Source organism: Lutra lutra, chromosome 14, assembly GCF_902655055.1.
Source record: "Lutra lutra chromosome 14, mLutLut1.2, whole genome shotgun sequence".
NCBI classification, from domain to species: Eukaryota; Metazoa; Chordata; class Mammalia; order Carnivora; family Mustelidae; genus Lutra; species Lutra lutra.
In genome coordinates this window covers 46,488,508-46,511,944 of record NC_062291.1, presented here as the reverse complement: position 1 = coordinate 46,511,944, position 23,437 = coordinate 46,488,508, and the positions used below count along the sequence as shown (strand labels likewise).

General features: G+C 51.6%; 2 protein-coding genes across 2 annotated transcripts; both read right to left on the bottom strand.

The window, feature by feature from the left end:
• Positions 1-6,781: 6,781 nt before the first annotated feature.
• FAM25A (family with sequence similarity 25 member A) lies at positions 6,782-9,437 on the bottom strand. Its single transcript, XM_047702529.1, has 3 exons — positions 9,278-9,437; positions 7,910-7,972; positions 6,782-6,957 (listed from the first exon to the last, which is right to left on the bottom strand). The coding sequence occupies exons 1-3, from the start codon at positions 9,348-9,350 to the stop codon at positions 6,824-6,826; spliced, it is 270 nt and encodes an 89-aa protein (XP_047558485.1). The 5' UTR covers positions 9,351-9,437; the 3' UTR covers positions 6,782-6,823.
• Positions 9,438-17,994: 8,557 nt separating this feature from the next.
• Positions 17,995-20,315, bottom strand: ADIRF (adipogenesis regulatory factor). Its single transcript, XM_047703518.1, has 3 exons — positions 20,160-20,315; positions 18,382-18,444; positions 17,995-18,186 (listed from the first exon to the last, which is right to left on the bottom strand). Exons 1-3 carry the CDS (start codon positions 20,218-20,220, stop codon positions 18,080-18,082), a joined length of 231 nt encoding a protein of 76 aa, XP_047559474.1. The 5' UTR covers positions 20,221-20,315; the 3' UTR covers positions 17,995-18,079.
• Between the last annotated feature and the right edge of the window lie 3,122 nt (positions 20,316-23,437).

Below are 23,437 nucleotides of genomic sequence, written 5' to 3'. Positions count from 1 at the left end.
TTTTTTAAACAATATCCTTTCAGAAATTTCTAACTACTTTGTAACTGCATGACTTAACCTAGTGATAAAAGCAGTTATTAAAAGTCTACCTTTTCCAAAGCTTACGCTTCCTGTGATTCTGTGTTTTCATATTTAAGAGTAACTTTCTGTAAATAATTAAACTAAGTTGGGTTTCTGAAATTTTTGGAACCACCTGTATAACATTTCTTTCCACTATATATTATGAGCCACCCAGATTTTATTCTCGAATTCTTTCATGTTTCATTCTGTTAAGCAGTATCAATGGCTGTTCTTGGGGAGGAGGTTCTGGTACTCAAAGCTGATACACCTAGGTAATTTTTAGTGCCTTTTTTAATGAAGGAACTTTTCAGTGATCAGGGATTTGTTTTTAATAATTGAGCCACAGCTTGTAACACCTTAGGGCAGAATACTAACCATGGTTGGCAGAACTAGATCCTAGACCCGACTCCACCAGTCACTCACTGAGCTGCCAAATCTGGAGCTCTGCTTCCAACTGGACTGTTTTGTCCCAATTCTGTCTAGAACACCTGCGGTTCTGAGCATCAAGTCAGGCAATAGGTAAAGAAGCCCCCGACACCATGGACACAGGGAGCCCTTCCCAGACTGCTCTGTCTACTTACACTCCTACCAGGTGTGAAAGGGGGATGCTAAGTCTTCATGGTGGCCTTTGTCTTAACAACCTTGGGACTATTTGTATGTGTCTTTTTTATACATATATTTTTATTCAGGAGAGAGAGAGCAAGAGAGCGAGCACAGAGGGAGAGTGAGGAGGAGAAACAGACTCCCCACTGAGTGGAGAGCCCGATGTGGGGCTCAATCGCAGGACCCTGGAATCATGACTCGAGCCAAAGACAGACACTCAACTAACTGAGCCACCCAGGTGCCCCTTTGTAGTGGTTATTTAAAGATTAGGTAGACGTTGATGTTTGTTGCAGATGCTAATGTTAGGAAACCTGAATCATGCTTGCTAGCTGTATAGAGTGCTGGTGTCAACTTTGGTTTCCAGGGGTTTGAGTTTGAAAATCCTGGTAGTTAGTCTTTCAGCTTCACTGAAATTTTCTAGTTTATTTACTATTCATAATTTCTAAAAATTACATATAATACTCTAAAATTAATTGCTTCTGAAATAGCCACAGATAGCTCAGGTGACATGTGAAGAATACTTCGCTCTTGACTGGTGAAGCCCTACACCAGAATGTGTTCTAATTATCCGACAGAGTTCGGCAAAATGAGACGGAAAAGCTTGGTTTTCGGTTTGGGAGGCAATTTTTTGTTTATTTTTTTCCTTAACAGTGCTTCTGGTAACTCAAATTACTAGGATTGGTGATAGACTTTTTACACAAAAACCTTAGCGTATTAACTTACTAGCTTTAAGTAAATTCGTTATTCCCTAAACCTCCCTGGTAGACTTCTTGGCCATGCTATACTTTCAGACAGTCCAGCCATGGCAGAGGAAGGGAACTGCATCTATAGGCCTTGCACAGAGACTCCTGTGAAAGCGTTCTTTGCTTTGTAATAGGAGTATTAGGATTTTTTTCCACAAATTACTTTTATTAGCTCCTTTGTATTGATGTTCAAAGCTTACACAGTGGTTTAGGCAGTTTCTTAACCTCCATGCTGTTGATAGTTCGGGCCGGGTAGTTCCTTGTTTGGGGGACTACCCTGTGCTTTGTAGGATGTTTAACAACATCCCTGGCCTCCATTAGATGCCAGTGGCACCTCAGATACGACAATCAGAAACGCATTCACATTGCCAAATGAACGCAGATGCTCAACTGACTGAGCCACCCAGGCATCCCGAGAACTTCTGAATGTGATAAAAACATGTACAAAGACCCACAGTTCCCAACATAACTGATGAAAAACAAAGTGGTATGTACATGAGGTGGGATATTATTCACCCATGAAAAGGAAAGGAGTGGTGATGACACGCCACAACTTCAATGAACCTTGAAAACATGCTAAGGAAGTGAAGGAAGTCAGACACAGAAGGTCAATATACTGTATGAGTTCTTCTATACTCTGTACCCAGAATAGGTATTCACAGATAGAGAAAGCAGATTCATGGTTACCAGGAGCTGGGGGAGTGAGGAATGGTTGCTTAGGAGTATGGGGTGTTTTTCTGAGACAGTCTGTGCTTGGTTGGTTGGTTTAAGATTTATCTATCAGTGCACACGCACAGTTTGGGGGAGGGGAAGAGGGAGAGATGAAAGAATCCCAAGCAGACTCGCCACTGAGCACAGAGCTCATCACAGGGCTCAGTCCAACAACCGCAAGATCACAACCCAAGCCAAAACCCAAGAGTCAGATGTTCAACCAACTGAGCCACGCAGGCGCCCCAAGGTGATAACAAAGTTTTAAAACTAAGTGATGGTTTACAACATTGTGAATATATAAATGCAACTGCACGATACACTTGAAAATGGTTAATTGTATATTATGTAAATTTCACCTCAATTAAAAATAAATGAATTAAAACCCGCTAACTTAGAGTTGAACCCTCAGAAACATCCAGGGAATCTAGTTGCAAGTTGGCCAAAGTTTCTGATGAAGCTTGCTCACAGCAAGTATCCTGTGAGTGGAGTGGAGATGGGTGCTGCCTGGAGCGTACCCTCCACTGGGAAGCCTCCCCTACAGAGGGCTAGCACAGACCACAGCAATCAGGGAGTTGCAGGAACCTGGTGGTATTTGGACCTCGACAACCCCACAGCAGGTCATGATGCTGGCGGGACAGACCAAGGCCTGGGGCCACCAGGTCTCCCCTGGTGACAACAGAGTCAGCAGCATGAGCCATGGTCATATGGGTTAAGTAGACTGCCCACATGGGGTGAAAAGGCTGTGGTTGCTTAATAATTAGAACTCCTGGCTGACTGTCTCTCTCAACACTTTGAGTAGGTGATCCTCCTGCCTCTGGCCTCTGTGGTTTCTGATGAGAAGTTACCTGTTAATCTCATTGAACCTCCCTTTTATGTGATGCCTTCTTTTTCTGTTTCAAGATTCTTTGTCTTAATTCAAACAGTTTGATTAGGATATACCTGGTATGCATCTAATTGGGTCTTCCTACTTGGAGTTCGTTGAGCTTCTTGGGTTTTCATCAAATTTGTTTTCAACCAGTATTTACTCAAATACTTTTCCTGCCTCTTTTCTCTCCTCTCCGACTGGTACCCCCATGGTGTACAGTGATGCATGTGTCTCTGATCCTCTTTATTTTTCTTCATTTGTTTGGCTTTCTGTTCCTCAGGTTAGATCATCTCATCTGACATATCTTCAAGTTCACAGATTCTTTCATGAGCCTGTTCACATCTGATTGTTTTATTTCAGTTGTACTTTCAATTCTAGAATATCTATTTCATGCTTTTCTATAATTTCTGTCCAAGTGTACTCTCTATTTGGTATTGATCATATACTTTAATTCTGTAGATGTGGTTTCCTTTAGCTCTTTGAACATGTTTAGAATAATTGATTTAAATTCTTTGGGGAAAAAAATAAAATCTCTGATTAGTCCAATATTTGGGCTTACTTAGGCACAGTTTCCATTCCCCCCCCCTTTAAATGAGTCATAATGTCTTTCCTTGCATAACGTTCTTTTTCTGAAAACTACACGTATTGAATAATATAATGTGGCAACTCTGAAATCAGATTCCACACCCCTCCCCCCAGATACCTTGTTGCTTTTTGTTCTTAAGTGTTTGTGTAGTGGCTTTTCTGAAATAATTCTACAGTCTGTTTTCTTTATTGTGTTTTGCCATTGAAGTTTCTCTTCGTGTAGCTTAATTGTTAGCTGATGACTGGACAGAGATTTATCCAGAATCGGTAGGTCTCCCATCGTTGCCAGGGAACTCAGTGCAGGTTGAGCCTCACCTGCAAAACTCAGCTGGGCAGATTATATCTGTTTTGGTTTTCACTTCCTCCTTGCACAGAGCCTCAAGGTCGTTTAGAGGTGAGAGCTTCGAGCCTTTTCCAGTCTTTAATGAGCACATGCACAGCCCTACACATGTGATGGCCTTCTAGATTCCTGGAAATGTACTGGAATTTTCGAAATCCCTATGGACATTTCATTCCCCAGTTTTTCCTTTAAAGCTCTTTGCTTTGTTTCGCCTATTGATTTCCCAAACTGTTATCCAATGAGGCCACCAGCTTAAAAAAAATTGCCTCTAGGGAGGCCTGGGTGGCTCAGTGGGTTTGGTGTCTGCTTTGAGCTCAGGTCATTATCCTAGTATCCTGGGATCGAGTCTTGCATTGGGCTCTCTGCTCAGCGTGGAGCCTGCTATTCCCTCTGCCTACTGCTCCCTCTGCTTGTGCACTCATGCTCTCTTTCTCTTTCTCTCTGACAAGTAAATGAAATCTTTTTTTTTAATTGCCTCTAATTGTTTCATGACAACCCCCGGGGAAAAGCTATTTACATTGGGTGAGCTCCTAGTGAGACAAATAAAGTCAGCCTTGCAATGAGGTCTTAACTGGAACCACCAGTCAAATGAAATAAGCACAGTTTTCTGGAAATGAAGCTTCTTCAGCTCTTTCCAGTAACCACTAGGCTATGGGTTTTCATGGAACTGGAGAAGGTGGGGGTTGGGGGGTGGGGCACAGAATAGGGTAACTTAAAAACATCCAGAGCTTGCCATTCTGAAGAAGACTTTGTTTATTTGTTTTTAATTTCTTTTACATAAATGCTCCCTGGATTGCTGTAAGCCTTTGGTTAAGAATTCTGGACCAAAAAAATTTTTTATTCTGATCATATTTTTGCCAGTTTTCTCATTACTTTTATGGACAAGGAAATTTTTGGAGGTCCCTGCTCTGCCCGTTGCTTGGACATCACCACCTGTTGCTTTTTCTAACACATATAGAGCTTGTCCGAGGCTGATGTCATACCACTCGTTGCATACCAGACAGTAAAGAGAAAGTGGGAGAAGTTCTTATTATAGAATAGCACACTGCAAGGTGAACTTAAGGAACCACGGGCAGTGCTTCTTCAGCTCTCCGTGGCAAAGGACCAATTTTATTTTGTTTGCTAATCTAATACATCGGGTTACATGGTCCTCTTTCATGTGACTAGTTCACGTTCAACAACCCAGAGCTGGTCTCTACCCTATTCAACAAGCATCATCTGCTGATCACGCTCCTGGAAGTCCAGGCAATATCAGATTTTTGTAAAAGTTTCTAAATGCTCTGTTCTCACTTATCTTGTCACCAAGTAGCAATAACAAGGTTTGCAAGCCAATAAACATTGAGTAGCACTTAACCAGCAAATGATCTTGAATAAGCTAATATGTGCTCTCAACAACATTTAAAAATCTGTCTGTGTTGCTTTGCTCTTAAATTCAAGCAGCATGGAACTGTGTCATGGAGAAAATGAAGATATCTTAAGATGCCTCGGTGGCTCAGTCTGTTGAGTGTCTGCCTTCGGCTCAGGTCATAATCCCAGGGTCCAGGGATCGAGTCCCATATTGGATAGCTTGCTCAGTGAGGAGTCTGCTTTTCCCCCTGCCGGCTCTGTCTGCCACTCCCCTTGCTTGTGCTCTCTCTGTCTCTGACAAATAAGTAAAATATTTAAAAAAGAAAGAAAATGAAGATCTCTCATATTCCCATGGATACAGAGAGGAACAGTATTAATATGTCTGCTAGATACATGCTACCAGTTTTTTCCTCTTCTTCCCCAAGTTTGAGTTTGCTTTACTTACTGCTTCCTCCTCTCTCTCTACCTGCCTCTCTGCCTGCTTGTGATCTCTCTCTGTCAAATAAATAAATAAAATCTTTAAAAAAAAAAAAAAGGGGGGCGCCTGGGTGGCTCAGTGGGTTAAGCCACTGCCTTCGGCTCAGGTCATGATCTCAGGGTCCTGGGATCGAGCCCCGCATCGGGCTCTCTGCTCAGCAGGGAGCCTGCTTCCTCCTCTCCCTCTACCTGCCTCTCTGCCTGCTTGTGATCTCTCTCTGTCAAATAAATAAATAAAATCTTTTAAAAAAAAAAAGACTTGTGAAGCCACTTTTAAAAAGCCAGACGTGTGGTGACCAACTGACATGCTCCTTAAACATCTTTTCTTCTCATTTCTGCGAAGAACAAGTAATTTCCGGCAAGATACTTAAGCGATGCCTCTTCTTTACAAATCATTTCCTTTTTTAAAATCCAAAATGTTAAGCTAAATGCTGCTTGCACATAGGTTTAACTTTATGGTGCTGACCCCTCATGGCAGGAAGGGGCGGAGGCCAGGCGTTCTTGGCCACTGCTATCAATTGGGCCTGAAAAAGTCTCTGGGGAAAGATACATCAGTGGCTTCCACGGCCAGTAAGCAGTGGACTCAGTTACTACTTGACCTGATTCTATGACTGTCTGTCCAGCTCAAATGCTTCTTTCAGAATGTGAAGCATCTCAAACAGTCTGAGCTGCCCAGCTACACTCTCCATCAGGTTGGTCCACGATCTTCCTTGAGGCCTATAGGAACACTTCAAGGAAAACCCAAAGAACATGTGAGTTGAATTATGTTCCTCCCTTGGGATGTCCTGGAAGCATAGAGGTTTCTGAAAGCTATATATAGTGTCTAGGAAAATAACCATTTTTGAAATGTTGCATAGACCCTAACAATTCTTCCAGAAATCCTTGCTGATGTGAGAAGTCATAATGTGAGGGCAGCACAACTGATTAACCATGGGGTCCTACTGACCCCCAGAAGCTGTCAACATGCAGGTCCCCTGCCCCGGCAGAGTGGCCACTGGGGACACGGGCAGGGTTTCCATCCAAACAGGAAAAAATCCAGGGCTCGGTGTACACATTTCACAGCTTTTTATTGAGATTCAGAGGTGGATGTGCTCACTGTCCCAGTTTGCCCAGGCCTTCCGCTGCATGGGTGACAGCATTTGTGACTGTGTTGGTCACCGTCTCAGTGACTTCCTTCACCACCTTGTCCCCTGTATCTTGGGCCTTCTTTAAGGCATCAGCAATGGCTTTCGGGAAGAAAGAAGAATAAAGTCCGGTGAGCTAAGTAAACATTTCCAGCTGGTAGGGCTGGAGTGGCCTGTGGGATGTGGTTCTTACTGGACTGTGCCCTGGAGGAGCCCCAATGGGACAGAGGGCAGCGGGGCTCCCGGAGGAATGCATTCAAGTGTGGTTTTATTTCCCCCCACAACTTGGGTTTCTGCAGTCCAGAGCGAGACAGCATTTGCTCCCCTCAAGGGCACACTGCCTACTCAGACCTCATTTCTCTGTCAGCTGCCTGCTTCTGTCTTTTGGTCATTTTTATATCAGTTCATCATTTCTATTTACAAATGCTTTTCTTCAGTGTGTGGTTTTTCTTTTGGCTCATCCCTTTTTTTTTTATTATGAAAAATTTAGAAATCTTGTATTGTCAGATTTACCTAATATTTCTTTTATGGCTGTTAGGTTTTCTGACATAGTTAAAGCAATCCTCTCCTTTCCCAGATTACCCAATTTATCCTTTTCCAGATAATCCAGATTACCTTCTCTTCTAACAATTTAACAATTTCATGTATTTAATACAGAGCCCTTGATCCCTCTAGAATCTCTTTTGTTGTAAGGAAGAAAGTATTTTTACATCACTATACTATAGCGCACACATACACACACACACACACACACACACACATATACTTCTGTAAATTTATATTTATATAAATAGAGAATTTTGTCTGAAATGTTTTTTGTCCGAGCCGGCTGCCACATAGTCATTTGTGACACCGTCTTAACATGCCCCAGAAAGGACTGTCTGGATAGATCTTGCTTTAGCAAAGTACAGTCCGTGGTCTCAGATGAGTGTTGATAACTGCATACTGCCTGAAAGGATGCCTCGTCAAGGTCAGGGCTTGACCTGGTTAGGCAAAGAACGACTGCTCCCAGCACCTAGCTTCTCTCCTTCCCTGGTTCCAGCCCCAGCCGTACCTTTCTCTCCAGCTTCTTTGGCGTGTTCCACCACCTCCTTGACCACCCCCTCCACGGCATGAACTACAAAGAGGAGAAGCCCACAGTGAAAACACAGTACAAGCCAGCTTCTTCTCAATGCGGCACCCAGACCGCTCTGGATATCCTGGACATCATTGCAGGCAGGACGAGCAGCCCATAGGAAGGAGCCCCAGCTGGCTTGCTTCAGAGACTCCCGTGGGGCCTGGCTGCTGGGACACAAGCTGAGGTGAGCCAGACAAAGGCATGGGGCTCTCCATGGCCCTTGGCCGGCCTGGCAAGGCCTGGAATGCAGAAGAGCAGGCCCTCCTGCCCGCTGGGGGCATGGGGCCAAGGTGGAATATATCTATATAATCTCCCAGATGAGGGCACCTTCGGGCGCGCCGCTGGCCTGCCTCAGCCCGATGGAAGCTGCAGCGGGAGGCCAAGTCCCAAAGCCATCTACAGCAAAACCAAGACCCCAGAGCAATTCCTCCAGCAGGAGAGAACTCTCTGACCGCTCAGGAATCTGACGTTTGGGTGGCAGTGGCTAGAACTGCAAGATTTTGGAGTCAGAAGAACTGATTCTGATTCTCCTCCACTGTGTGCTGCTTGGTTCCCTCACCTGCAGACTGGGGGTGGGACTGAGCTCAGAGCCAGTGGCAGGTGTGACCGGGCAGGGAAGGCCAGCTGCAGCTTAACCGATGAAAGACAGATGTGTCTGCCGCAGCCAGCCAGGAGGAACCACAGAGGCCAACCAGGACACGGGGCTGTGTTTCACAAAATGCCCGCTGGGACCCAGACTCATCTCCAGCATACAGTTGTGGGAGTCTGTGTACAAGAAAGGGTTTCTGGGGACTTGAAAGAAATTCAAAATGTCCTTTGGATAAACCCTAGGGGCTGACATTGAACAGAATCAGACTTGGTGGTTTCTTAGTGAAGAAATGCTTGAAGCTCTAAACTGATGGTAAAAATAAAAATCCATTTTTCCTTTTTCTGTAGAGGATATTCAAAAAAGGCTCCCAGGTTTCCAGACGGACAGATTCTAGCTATCCAAAGCTCACCCAAGCACCACGGCTCTCCCCGTGTCCCCTGAGCTGGAGTCGCTTTCTGCCCTCAGTCACAGACTCCAGAAACAGGTCTGACCCGGAGAGGCCTGTTTGGGGTACTGGACCCCTCATGACTCCACCCAAGCTGCCCTCCTCAGCTTCCATACCCCTCACTTCCATTCTGTCCTTGTGGGGCTGACTGGCCAGGGTTGTCAAGGGGCCAAGGCCTACCTCCAATCTGCTGGGATCCGCTTTCAACAGGCCCCAGCCCTCCCAGCCTTAGGAGAAGGGCCCCGGTGGAAAGGAGCCTCGGACTTCTTACCAGCTTCCTCAGTGGCTTTCTCAGTGCGGTGGGCCAGGCCCTCAGCAGCAAGTTTCCCCAGGCCTCCCAGCATCGTGAGATGACAGGTGGCAAGCAAGCAGGATGCTGGGGCCTGGCCCTGCGTCCTTTTATAGATGCCCCTGATGCCTGCCTGGGCTCCGGAGCACGGGGCCCCCGCCTAAGCCAAGTAGGAGATCAGCTGGTTAGTCAGCGTAGGTGGAGGCAGGAGGAGGAGGCTGGGTGGGGCCACCCCAGCACTGTGAGGGCAACCTTGCCCCTCTGGCAGTATGAGACCCCTACACCTTGTATTCTGGGACCCTGTGAGGGTCAGGGACTGGACAGAGAAGTCAGCTCTGGGACATGTCCCTCCCCCAAAGCAGGAGGCCTGATTTTTTTGCGGGATGAGAGGCAACTGGGGACCCCTGCCAGCCCCCTGAGTTTTGAGCTTCCCACATCCCTGGCACTGGTGCACTCCCAGACAAGACCTAGGATTTCCAGCCTGCCGTTCAGGATCCCCAGGGTGGCCTAGTTAGGGGCTTGAGGGCCTGGGGACCTGGGGACCTGGATGGCTGCTCAGGCCAGGAACACAAGTAAAGTGGGGGCCACTGGACCCCAAGACCTCAGCTCCGCAGTCTCTGCAGCTTTCACTAGAAATTTGAGGGGTTGGGGGTGGGGGCCTCATCATGGTACCTTGCCCTAGGCTGAGGAGGATACAGCATTAACCAGAACACAGTCACCCCTGGCTTGCTGTCAGCTGCTTCTTGCTCAGGAGCACCTGAGCACCCAAACGGCCCAGCACGGGAGCAACTAGTCCAGTAGGGAGCCTGGCCATCCCTGCACCTTGGGGTCTGGCTTCTTGCAGAGGCCCAGTGCCCCCCAGGAGGTCCTAGAAGAGTAGATGGAGGACGCCACCACCACTAGGGGAGGTGTGTCTGGTGGCCCTAGCCAGAATTCCAGAAAGCCACTCCACCAGCCCCTGATGTATCACATGCTCAAGGGACCAGGCTGCCTCCCTAGTTATTCAGGATGGAGAGAGATGCCTCAAACCACATGCCATGTGCCACACCCTTTAGTCACTGGCCCAACCTGAGCCTCAGTTTCCTCATGTGTAAAATGGGGACAGCCATGCCTTCCTGGCCATGTCACTGATAGTCGGTGGGGTCACGTGTGCAAGCTCTTGGTAAACTTCTATTCCCTCCCCCTTGTCACTGATGTGCTTGGCAGTGAGCCCTGACTGACCAGCGGGTGGGCCAAAGAGTAGAGGGAGCAGACGGCTGGGGATTGTGACCCCAATGGCCAGGGATCACAGAAGAAAAGTCCTCCCAAGTCCCTGTTCATGCCATCCAGGCCTAGGGCAGGAGTCTGAAGCGGCCTCCCCGCTGCCTGCTCTCTCAGCCCTCAGAGCTTTTCAGGAGGGTGTAGTGAGCCCTAATTAGTGTTTACCTGATCTGGGGCCCTCACAGCCTGGGTGTTATGGGGCTGAGGCCCTCCCACATTCCTGATTGGTGTTAGGAGGCCCCAAGCTGTGACCAGCACCCCCGGGAGGGAGGGGGTGTTGTGGCAGCAGAAACTCTGGGTCACAGGGTCACAGCAACCACCTGTCATTCTCCGCTGGCAGGAGTGGTTGGGTCTTAAACAATTTGGAGAGGCCCTCTTTGAGGGGAAAAAACATAATACTACTACTCTTGCAAGTATTACAGATGGCCCTGTGTGACCTTGTAGACTCACAGGAGGCTGTGAAGTGAGGGGCTCTGGAGCTTAAGTAGGTCCCTGAGACTCCATTCTCCCCTTATCACAGCCAAATACCAGAATGTTCTGCTCAGGCAGCACTGCTGAGTTGGCAGTGGGGGTTGGAGGGCAGCTTCCAGGACACACCTGGTGGGAATCAGGCTGAGACACCCACAGGAACTTCCTTGGACCCATCAAACCCCCTTCCTCTGAGGTTGTGTGGGTCCCCCAGGACCACAGGGGTCCTTGCTGTGCCTGTTCCATGTGCCACATGGATGGTGGTGTCACTCAGCATTTCTGGAATGGCTTCCAGACTCCACAGACCCCTTCCTACCTGTGCCCATGCTAGGGTACTCCTCTCCATCTCCTCAGGAGATCACTAGCCCCTCAATAGGCCCTTGTTAGGGCTCAGCCCCTCAGTAGGATTTTGGTCCCAGTGCCAGTCCAGAGCTCAGTCCAGCACAGTTTCTGGATACACTTTTCTTCCACTGTCAGGCTACTGTTGCCCTTGCCATGTCACCCTCCCTGCCCATGAGACCCTGTACTGCCCAGGTACGAGCACCCTGACTCCAGTGACAACACATTATGGCCCCAGAGCTGCTGGCAAGGTTAGGTCCAGACAAAGATCCCTAATACCCAGCAGGGAGAAAGCAAGGGGCCTGGAGAGGCCAAGCTGCCCAGGTCCAGCCTGGGGGCCTGGACCTTGGTGCTCTGGCCCAGGTCCAACCCCCCTTGGTCTTCCAGCTCTAGCTGTGACCAGCTCCCTGTTCTCCCAGTCCACCCCGTGCAAGACCCTCTGACCAGGGCTGGATGCTGGTGGGAGGGGCTGAGCTCAAGCAGCTCCTGTAGGGAGCGACCTCACTGCCTCCATGAGGTGGAAGACGACTCAGGAGAGAATCATCCCAAGTCTTGGAAGAGGCCTGACTCACACTGGGCCCCCGTGGAGCAGCCCTTGAACACAGGCACCTGTCAGCCTGTCCTGAGTCAGAAGATGAAGCCCAGCATCGGGGCTGGACACTCAGGCCTTCCACGGAGCCTACTAATCCTTCAAGTAGAATGTGCTCAGCAACCCAGTTTGGCAAAGGACCCACTGGCTGCGTCACCAAGTCACAGAGAGCTAATTTTTCAAATAACAATTTGCCAACTTAACAATGACCAGTCCTGAAAAATAAAAACAAAGAATGTTGATTTTAAGTACTCCAATACTTGGGGCTATCTTGTGTCCAAAGCAGGACGACTCATGTGAGCTGAACTGCAGATGTCACGAATGTCAAGTGTCATGGCTGCCTGTCCTGCCTTCTCCTCCTTCTGCTTCCTGGATTTGAGCTCACAGGATAGACTCAGCCTACAAACCCTGCGCACACCAACCCCTTCCGGTTACAGGGAACCAAATCCAGACTCCTAGCGACAGTCTGTGGGCCAGCAGAGAAGGACTTCCTTGGCATGTCAATATTACACATCCATGGCCGACAGTCCAGGTTCCGGTGGAAAAACGGAGGGCACATCAAAGGGGTATCTGATGCCCACAAAGCTGTGGGCAGATTTAAGAGAACAGCAAAGGATGGCAAGGTGCCCAGGGACCTTTAATAGCGAGAGCGGTTACCTCCCTGGGCCTGGGAGGGGCAAAGGAGAGCCTGTACAGACACCAAGGAGAGCTGTGGCTTTAGGAGAAGATCAGACAAGGAGCAGCAGCAGAGGAACACAGCCTCTGCCAAACCATGCCAAGCAAGGAGGGCGCAGGAGGGATAAATACTTCTCCTTGCCCTCTCTGCTCTCCCGATACATCCCCCACTGGCTGAACCTAACTGGGGCTGAGGCCTCAGGAGCCCTGGTGATGCAGCTCACAAGGGCAGGTTCCCAGGGCGAGGGCAGGGAGGAGCAGGTGAAGAGTGGATACAGATTCTCTGTAAAAACAGCACCAGCTCAGCCTGCCAGACTGCTGGGTCTGCAGGAAACAAGGCAGCGGCTTAATTCCGGATAGTCCCATTTCTCCTCCTTGAAACCATATGGAGGAGGAGGAGGACAAAGGCAGGCCTTCACCAACGCCCAGAGGTCAAACTTAATTTCAAGAAATCAGGAGATTGGGATTGGGAAACCATGCAAATCCAGAAGCAGGTGAACCCAGGGGAAGACAGGCCAGTGCCGAAGAGCAGGGTATGGGGAAGGGCCTGGGTAGCAGGCGTCTCAGACATTGCCAGCAACACTCACTTCTGGGATGAGATGGCCCTCTGAGTGAGAACTCTTTGGGACAGAACTTGAACCTGAGGAGCTGAAGAAAGAAGTGGAATAAGCCCAAGGAACTCCAGAGGGGCTTCTCTAGAAGAAGACCACCTTCCAAGAGACAAGAGAGCCCTTGGAAAGGCAAGAGCTGAACCCCTGGAGGCCACAACTGGGGAAAGAAGGCTGCCTGTAGAACCTTCTTGAAGTTAGTTCAGTTCACGGCTACGAAGGTGAGCCCAACACTTATATGAAGAAAGGCCAGGCTCCTGAACAGAAGAACCTGGGTGAGTCCCCAGCCCGACCCTCTCCACGAGAATGTCCCGCTGATGCCTGGGAAGTTCTACTTCAGATCTGAACTTTGGATTCCCAACAGCCTCCAATGTCATAAATACAAGGGCTTTACAATGGATAGGGAGGTTTCTCTATCTTCCTCCCCCAGCCTTCCCTTGTGGATGTTTGCGTCTCACACAACCACAATACAATGATCAGAAGGGAGGAACTGACATTAGCGTATTTAGCTAAATTAAAATTTAAGTTAATTAACAAAATAACATTGTTTAATGAAATAAGAATAATAAAGTTTTAATTTTAACTTTCTAACTTTTTTTTAAAAAAGCCTTTATTTATTTGAGAGAGAGAGTGAGAGAGAGCATGAGAGCTGAGAAGGTCAGAGGGAGAAACAGACTCCCCATGGAGCTGGGAGCCCAATGCGGGACTTGATCCCAGGACTCCGGGATCATGACCTGAGCCGAAGGCAGTCACTTAACCAACCGAACCACCCAGGCGCCCCTAACTTTTTTTAAAAATAGAAAACGCTGTACACAAATATAGAACACAATGAATCTTCATGGGCCCATTGCAATAACCAGAGGGGCGTAGCTATAGCAACTGTGAGCTTAGATCCGAGATGTCTTCCCACTTTATCAGCAAATATTTCATTCTTGAGGAACCTTCTAGAGGACTAATGCCAACCAACCAATGGATAGCAAAAAATATTTTAGCAAAAAGAATGGCAGAGAGATTTTAATATCTTCAGTTGCAGATCTAAGGCAAAACAAAGGTGTGGCTCAGAGTAGAGGAATGGAATGTAAATATTTCAAAAAGTTGAAATGAGAGAAATAACAACCAAAAAGAGAGAATGGGGTTGAAAAGTGGAAAATAGGGGCACCTGGGTGGCTCAGTCGGTTAAGCCTCTGACTCTTGATTTCTGCTCAGGTGCTGATCTGAACGTCATGGGATCAAGCCCCATGTCGTTGGGCTCTGTGCTCAGCAGTGAGTTTGCCTCCCTTTCTCTCTCTCTCCCTCTGCCTCTCCTGCTCAGGTGCATGCAAGATCTCTTTCTTTCTAAAATAAGTAAATAAATCTTTTAAAAATAAATAAATAAAGAGAGAGAAAGTCAAAATAGAAAACCCTGCTCCTTGTCTCTTATGTAGTTTATAACTTGACAGGAATCAGAGCTGAGAAGTCCAGGGGAACCAATATGTAATGTTAGTGACCTTGTGTTTGTCTAGTTGAGGAACTGGAATCTGGAGAATCAGGAATTATCTGGGGGAATTGCTGATGGGAGAACTGATCTTTGGAGCCTTGACCAATACCCAACAGATGGCCACAGCCTTCTCCTCCTCAGTCAGTCTGAGTTCAGCTAGCTTCATGAACCTCACGGAGATAGGCCTGGGCTCCTATAGGCTCTTGTGGCCTCCCCTGGTACTGTGCTCACTGTGTCCCAGACATTGAGCAAAACCAAGTCAAACTTGGCCTTGCCTCCACTTCCACCCTCAGGGTTCACAGTGTTGGGGAGCAGAGCACACAGAAACAAGCATTTGCCTGGTGCCATGGGAGGGCCAGTTGCATGGGGCAGGAAGAGTGTGGAAGGGGCCGCACACAATAATGGCACCCATGGTGAATGTGACAATATGCAAACTCACTGTTATCTGGTAGGAGAACCAAAGGACAGTCATGACTGTGTTCATTTAGCAAATGTTCCCGAGCACTACTCTAGGCACTGGGTGTGCACTCATCAGTAGAAGGGACTTGGTTGCAGCCCCATGGACAACTATCACAAAGAAGCACATAGGAAAGGACTCGTTAGAATAACTGTGGAAAGGGAGTACAGGAGGGCTGTGAGAGTGTTATCAGTGATGGCTGGACCCATTCTGAGTGTGTGTGTGTGTGTGTGTGTGTGTGTGTGTGTGTGTGTGTTGGAGGGTGGACAGGGCAGCTGGAACCTGAAGGATGAAGGGTAGGCGCTCTAGGCGAGACTAGTTTGTTGGGGAGGATAGAGAGCATTCCAGGTAGAAAAAACAGCACATGCAAAGACCCTGGGGTGAGCAGGAACATGATGTCAAGGAAAATGTGAAAAGTCAATGTGGCTGAGGCAAAGAGGGACAGGGTGTTGAGTGAGGAGGCTGGAGAAGTAGGTGAGGCCAGCAGGATGCTGGCATCCAGGTAACATGGGGACTGAAGCTTTTGTTTGCAAGAGAAAAACCTCATTCACCGTGGCTCAAATACCATGGGAAGGGGTGCCTGGGTGGCTCAGTGGGTTAAGCACCTGCCTTCGGCTCGGGTCATGGTCTCAGGGTCCTGGGATCGAGCCCCGCATCGGGCTCTCTGCTTCCCCCTCTCTCTCTGCCTGCCTTTCTTCGTACTTGTGATCTCTCCCTCTCTCTCAGTCGGACAAATAAATAAAATCTTAAAAAAAAAAAAATACCATGGGAAGCCAAATCCTCCCTCTCGCTAGCATGTGGCAGCTCAAAAATTGGTTAATTTAGGACTGAATAAAGTCACTTGGGACCCAGTTTCTTTCTATATGTCTGCTCTGCCCTCATCAGCAAGCTGGCTTTTCCTTAAGCTTCTTCCTCCTTTGGTTACAAGTGGCCGCCACAGTTCCAAGCATCATTTCCAGCCACAAAAAATGTCCAGTGGAAGATGAAGGACTCTTTCTTCTTTTGTCTCTCTCTCTCTCTCTTTCTTTTTTCTTGAGGATGGAAAAATCTTTCCTAAAAGCTCCTTGGCCCTCAGATGTGATCTCCCCTCTTCTTAGCCAGAGCTGTGTCCCACACCCATCCCTAAGGCAATTTCTTGAGGAGCACTGGATAAAGAGGGATTGCTGGGGCCCTGGGGATTTCTCTCTGAGTCACCACCGGAAGGGAGCACACCAGAAAAGATGTGAGGGCTCTGCCAATCCAGCCCCTCTGGCCTCCCCCCAGTTGTGGCCCAAGATGGTCTCTCCTGACCTTGGCACCCACCTGGGGGCCGGGGCTCCTGGAGATGCTGGAAGCGCCTCCACACTACCCAGCTGTCTTTTTGAGGACCTTCTTTTGGGCCAGAGGGAGCAGCCGCGGCCCATTTTGCAGATTAGGCGAGGCATTCTTTTGGGTACAGTCGGGTACAGTCAGCAAACCAGAAAACAAGAGTGAACAGGGCTTGGCCCTGGGGTGGGGCTGGGAGATGCCAACGGTGAGAGGGAGAAGACCTGTCCCACCCTTGGGAGGGATCCCAGATGGGAGAAGAGAAAGGTCACTTGAGCAGAGCTGCACCCAGAGAGAGATCTGGGCCGGGGCGGGGTACCCCACGACAGCGCTGCTCCCTGCAGAAGCCGGTCTTGAGTCAACGCAGGAAGGAAAGACTCATCTTCTCCCTCTTGACTCCCCCGAACTGGAAAGCGTAGTTAATATTTTTGAATGGAAAAGGCTTGGCTACCTATGCGCTCGTCTTCCGGGAGGAGGGAATAACGTGTGCAAAGACGCGAAGGTGGGGAAGGGGCAGACCGCGTCACCAGCCGCGGTGTGGCAGTGGGTCCGGATGAAGGGGGCCGCCAGCGCCTGGCGCCAGGGCCGCGCCTTATCCCGTGGCAACTTTGAGTCACCCAGGGCTGGTGTCGCGTGCGTGGACACGTGCTGGAGTGGGGGAACTAAGTTTGCGGGAAGTCTAGTCCTCCTAGGGCCCTGCGGGACGAAAAGGCCAGTCTCCGTCCCTGAACGGAAAGTCCTGAAGTGTCCCAGCGGGACGGGGGGGGGGGGGGGGGGGGGGGGTCGCGCACGCACGCATACTGCCCGGTCCCCGACTTCACGGCCACGTGTACGGCCCAGTGCGTTCCTGCTCCTCCTCCGGGGGCGTTTCGTGGGCGGGGCTGCCCCGGCGGCCGCGCGGAACGCTCACCAGTCCAGCCTGCCGGGTGTGGCTGGTCGGAACGCGTCCTAGCCTTCCCGGTCTTGCCTTGTGACTCATCGCCGGGTGGGGCCGGCGCACAAACACCCCGCGGTGAGGGGGGACCGGAAATCCCGCTCCTGCGACTCCTTGTTGTCCCCGAGAGCTCCGGCCACCCACGGTCCTCGAAGGCGCCCAGCCCTGGGATGCCTTGGTTCTCCCAGCCTCCAGGAGCAGGTCTCAGGGAGAAGTTCCCTAAGCTCCAGCCCTTGGAGTCCCTCGCCCCCCACACTGAGCTGAGCCCCTCGAGCATCTAGGGACCCAGCATCCCCTCCCAGGAGGGGCGGGGTTCCCGAAGCTGGGGGAACGGTTTGAGAATGGGGCATGGGGTGGCTCCTGAACAGAGCGGGAGGCACAGATATGTCGTCGAACTTCGGATAAGGGAGCGTCTGGATTTGCTGTTGAGACCGTGGGAAAAGAATTCTCGTACAGTCTGCCTGGGTTTCCCAGTTTGGAATGCCAGAACTCTGGATGTCCAGGCTGGGTTTCTGGATACGGGGGCTCAGCTCTAGGCGACAGAGGGCTGGGCCCAGCTTGTGGGGAGGCATGAAGTGGACACAAGGTAGGAACAAGTGCTTTAATAAGGCAGCAGGCCTAGGGCCTGCCAGAGCTGAGAGCCTGGAAGGAGGCATCCATGTCTCCCTGCTGTTATGACATGAAGCCTAATTTTTTCCCAAAACCTGAGAAAGTCTCGGAGGCCTGGTTAGCAGTCTTGTCGATAGTTTCCTGGGTGGACTTGGCCACCTGGTCCATGGCTAGGGAAGGAAAGGAGAAAGCAGATGAGGGTGAGGCCCTAGGAACCAGAGCCCTGTAGGGTTAGCCTGGATCTCCATCCCCAGGAAGCAGTGTGGGCAAGGGGCTATGAAGGAGAGGACATTCAGTGAGGGCTGAATGGGGAGAGGGGGAATGTGCGGGGGCTGCCCACCCTCCTGCCCACCAGCACACCAGACCTTTCTGCCCTGCTTCTGTGGCCTGATCCACCACTTGCTGGGCCGATGCTCCTGCCGCAGCCACTGGAACAGAGAGATGTGGCCTTTAGCCCCTATTGAGACACTGCTGGCCACAGGGACCCCCACCGTTGCTACTTCCCCACCCCTGCCCCGATCTGTTCTCTGGAGTAGTCTGTCTGTCCTATAGGCCCAAGGGACGAATGCCATCGAAGTGAAGTCTTTTGACTAAGACCATCTAGCCAGCTAGGCAAGGAGCCCTTTCCATGCCTCTAGGGTGTTCTTAGTTATTTATAACTCTGGGCTCCTCCCCTCTGGCCTGCTTCTCTTCCCAACTCCAGGACTGCAGAGAAAATATCCCAACAGAGGCTGGAGCTGGCATCTGGTCTGCCGCTGCTCCTGGGCATGGCCCAAGAAGAACCATGTCCCCCTTTCACAATGTCTCCTCCAGAAGCCTGGCCCAGATGCCTGATTTCCCACCTGGAGTGCACGGGAGTCCACTTTTGCAAGAGTCCCTCTCACCACGGCTTCCCTCCTGTGCCTCACCTCGTCACAAGCAGTGATGCTAGTAGTGCCTCCATGGGCAGGCAACTTAAGGCATTAGGAAATGGAAGTCCAGAGAGGAGGTGACACTTCCAAGGTCAGGCCATGTCCTCTGGGCCAGAGTTTGTGCCCATGGTGAACAGGGCTTCCAGGACCTCAAGTGGGTCCCACCTGCTGGGTGAGCAGACAAGTGGCTCCTGCCTCTAGAGATCTGACATCCTTGCTGCTGAACAGGAAAGAACCTGCTTTACTCAGACCCTGGGCCAGGGAGGTGTAAGGGGGTCAGGCAGGCCCTGGGTCTGTGGCTCACAAAGCACCCCCCTTCCTGTCCCCCTTGGGGCCTTATATGACAGAACCAGTCAGGGCCACAGAGAAGGAGCCTTTGCACCCAACTTACAGATGGGGAAAGGGAGGCCCAGAAGGAAGGGTCCTATAGACAGGCTTCCTGGTAGCATTTTAATTTCAGGGGAACAACCATGGGAGTTCCCTGGGGCACTGGTGAAGGAGGGAGTTAGTGTGAGTTTTGTCTGTTGAGTGGGATAAGTGCAGGACAGACTGGGAGCCAGAGTCCTGAGGGAGGCTGCCCTGGGACTGGAAGAGCTGCAGCTGGTGGGCCCAGGGGTCTCCTCACTTTCCCTAGCCCCAGTCTACCCTACCCCACCCCAGCTGCATAACCTCAGGTCCGAGGAGGAAAGAACTGGAGATGGAGAAACAAGGCTGGGACCTGCCCTGTGGTGTGAGAGTGGGGAGTCCCTCTGGGTGAGGACTTGGAAAAGATTATTTTTCCGGTGTGGGGGCGGGGGAAGTAAGGGGGCGCAAAACAATGGGCGGGGGGGGGGGTGGAGCCGCCTCCACCATCCCATCCGGTCCAGTGCTCCTCTGAGACCCCAGCAGGCAGAAGTGGATTTCGGGGTGCGCAGCGGGCTCTCTCCATGGACCTCTACCTTCCCCTAAGGACTGAGGTGGGGCCGCTCGGGATCGGGGTGGGGCCGGTCCCCGCCGCTCAGCCTCCTCATATTGGCTCCTGGCAATGCCCAAATCGGACCACGAACCCTCGGGCACCGCTGTTCCCCCATCTGCCTCAAGGCTTCATCCCCTGGGCTGAGCGGGGTGGGCGTCGGCCCCGTCCCTGCATCTCAGAGGAAGGCTCTCCCCAGCCGGAACCGCCCACCGACTTGATGCGCAACCCCGGGCTTCTGCCTCCGCTCCATGTGCCCCGGGTCGCGCGCTGTCCTCACCCGCTTCCTGGGCCGCCCCCTGCACTTGCTGCTTCAGGTCCTGCAAGCCCTTGCTGGCCATGGCTGCGGGGGGTCTGCGAGGTCGTCTAAGGTAGCAGCAGCGTTGTTAAATCCTGTTCACCTTGCGGCGACCGGAGAGCGGGCTCTGGTTTTTAAGGCGCCCCAGGGCCGGCCCGCCCCGCGCGGGGCGGGGAAGGTGGGGCGCGGGGCGTTTCCCGGCAAACAGGCTCCAGAGACGGACCCAGCCCTGCTCCAGGCTCCACCAACCGGAGAGCACATCCCGTCCTCCGGCCGGTGGCGATGAGAAGGCGGCCGTCCCCACCAGGGTCTGAACAGGGAAGAGGGGCTGCAGAGGGGTTGGGTCGGGGTCCAGAGATGGGCTGGAATAGAAGGGGGGCGCACAAACCTCGCCCCTCCCCGTCCGCCTGACCCTGAGGATCGGGTGCGCGCTGCTTCCGCGCCAGGTCAGAATCTCGAGGCGGGAATCGACATTAACAATAGCGGCTGCCTTTTACTGAGCATTTACCTAGTACCTTAGTGCTACCCTAAGGCTTTTGGGCCTCTTGTATAATCTTTTCAACAACTTCACGAAATTGGTGTTATTAGCAGTTTATAGGAAGAAACTGAGACACAGAGGGTGCGTTTGGTCTCACCCAGACTTGAATGGCCGGGACTCGAACCTGCGACAGTGGACTGCCCCGACAACCATCAAGCTGGCTGTCCCCACACACCGGCCGGGACACTGCAGACTGTCCATCTGTCCTGCTGCCACTGGGACCAGGCAAGCACAGAGGGGAGAGACTCAGGGAGCAAGCAGTCCAAGGTGGAGGGGAACGACAGAAAGAGCTGCTGTGTGTGCCCAGCCCAGGCAAGGAGATTGCTTCCTTAGGTCACCAAAGCCCCCCTAGTTGGGCAGGAGGCAAGGTTCAGAGAGGGCGGGGAATCTCCCCAGGCCACACAGCAAAGAAGGGAGTGGCCGAGCCTCAAACCGCTGAGGTCACCTTTCCCAGGATGGGGTGCACGCCTGATGTGATGACCCAGGGGCGCTGGGAGTGGGGTTAGAGGCCCACGCACCAGTGGTGGAGCCACAGATCCCGAGAACAGCAAAATAACCCAAAAGGCATGAGCCCCTGGCACTCAAGTGTGCTGGTCGGGCCTCCACCCTGCCCCACGTTCTCCCACTCCAGAGCCAACGTGTGGAGCTTGGAGGCCACCATCGTGCTGGGCTTGTGCATCTTGGTGTGGCTGCTGGACTCTCTCTCTAGTGCTTGATCTCCAGGGTGGTGTGGGAGTCTTCCATATTCTGGAGCCCTGGGAAGACCCTGCATACTCAGGTCCCTTCAGCTGGCCCATGCCCTGCCCCTAATGTTTTAGGGAGGAGGTAGCTTGGGGGAGAGGCTGAGGGATAAACCGTGGAGTGTCAGCCACCCTGTGGACTGTCTGGAAACCTGCTCGCTCACACACAATGAGAATGGATTAATGGAGGTGAGGTCAACCCCGGGCAAGTAGAAGGACAGGCGCTTAGTTCAGATGGGGGGAGGGGACTCCAATGACAGAGGAACAAAGTGGCCACCACGCCCTCTCCTCCTGGCCTTAAGCCCGGCCAAGCCCAGAGTACAAAGGTGTGGCAGGAGCTGCCTTCTTGCTGCCTAGGGGACCCCGCGGAGCCCAGCCTGGCCCATGTCCTCCTGAATTCCCACCATTAGCACCAGGCCTTTTGGCTGCGAAGATCTTTTCACCACAACAGTTAGCTCATGGCTGGCTGTTAATGCTCTTTGGTGCAGGTCCCAGTGGACGAGAATAAGACAGGGAGGCAGCAGCCTCTGTGAGAGGCACAGTGATGATAGGGGCAGCTGAGTGTCTCTAAAGTAGCAGGCACTGCAGTCGGACTCCCCGGGCCAAGTCCATCTCTCTGAGCCCTGGTGCCCCATCCTTGATGGGTGGATGGGGGAGACAGAATCTCCTCACAGGGCTCTTGTGAAGGTTCAGTGGGCTGAAGGCTGCCCCACATTCAGCAGGGGGCCCCTCAACAGGGGAGCATTCTCAGGTAAGGAGAGGGATCCAGAGAGAGCGGTTGTTCCTCTAGGGAACCCAGGCGCAACCGCAGGAGCCCAGAGCACATAAGAGAGGGTCTGTATTTTTTTAATGTGGGCTTCATGCTCATCGTGGATTTCAACACAGGGCTTGAACTGACGACCCTGAGATCAAGACCTGAGCTGAGATCAAGAGCTAACCAGCTGAGCTACCCAGGCACCCTGATAGGGTTTGGAAGGCTGCGAGCAGTACAGGTGCCATCCAGCGGGAACAGGCTTCCTGGATAGTGTGAACCTAGATGTTTGGCATTTGACCCCAAGAACAGGCCCTGAGTATGTGTCTAGGGTGGGAGTCAAGCAGCAGGGACCCTGCCAGATTTCTTTGGCAGAGGCAGGGCTGGTGATGCACGGTGCACGGGGCCTGGGTCTAGGTGTCCTCCTCCCCCTGTCACCTTATGAGACTCCCTCCTTCTCTCTGTCTCTCAAAGTCCAAGCTCTCAGACACACCCAGGCCCCGGGTGGACTGCTCCTAGGCGTGCACAGGCCTGCTTGTGTGCATGCATCTGAGTCCGGGAGCATTAACACCCCTGACTGCCCTGAACCTCCTCTAGAACTTTCACTCCTCCCATGGCAGGATTTGGGGGTCTGCGGGACCAGCAGCCTCCTGCTCCTTTCTGTCTCCTCAGCAGTGGATGCCCATGGCCAGCAGACTGGGATACAACCCTGCTCAGCCCACGGGGCTGGCCTTGACCCCTGCTTCCCACCACTGAGGCAGGATGGGAAAGGGGTGATCTCGGTCGTGTCTGAATTCGGGGGTGGACTCAAGCTCTAGCTCTAACACCTGGGGTTGGAGGCTTGGGGCCAAGTCACTTAGATGCTCTGAGCCCAAACTGTCTGGGTGCCAAAGGGGAAGGAACCTCTCCACCACCTCTGAACAAGGCCCCAGGACATGATGCCAATAGCCCTTCATGTAGGACACCTGCCAGCCTGGTCCCCAGGTTATTTTGGAAACAGGACCACGCAGTCTGGGGTCCTGCAGCAGAGCGTGGTCATTAACTGGGTGGCTCTGGAGCCAGGCGACCTTGGCTTCTGCCCATTCCCAGAGGTTCCTTGCTCTGTGCCCTTGGGCAAGTTATTTAACCTCTCCATTCTTCAGTTCCTTAGGGAAACTGGGATCATACCAAGAGTTTGTTCTGAGGATTAAATTAGGTAAAGTGCTCAGGCCTGGGAGGAGCTCATTTTTAC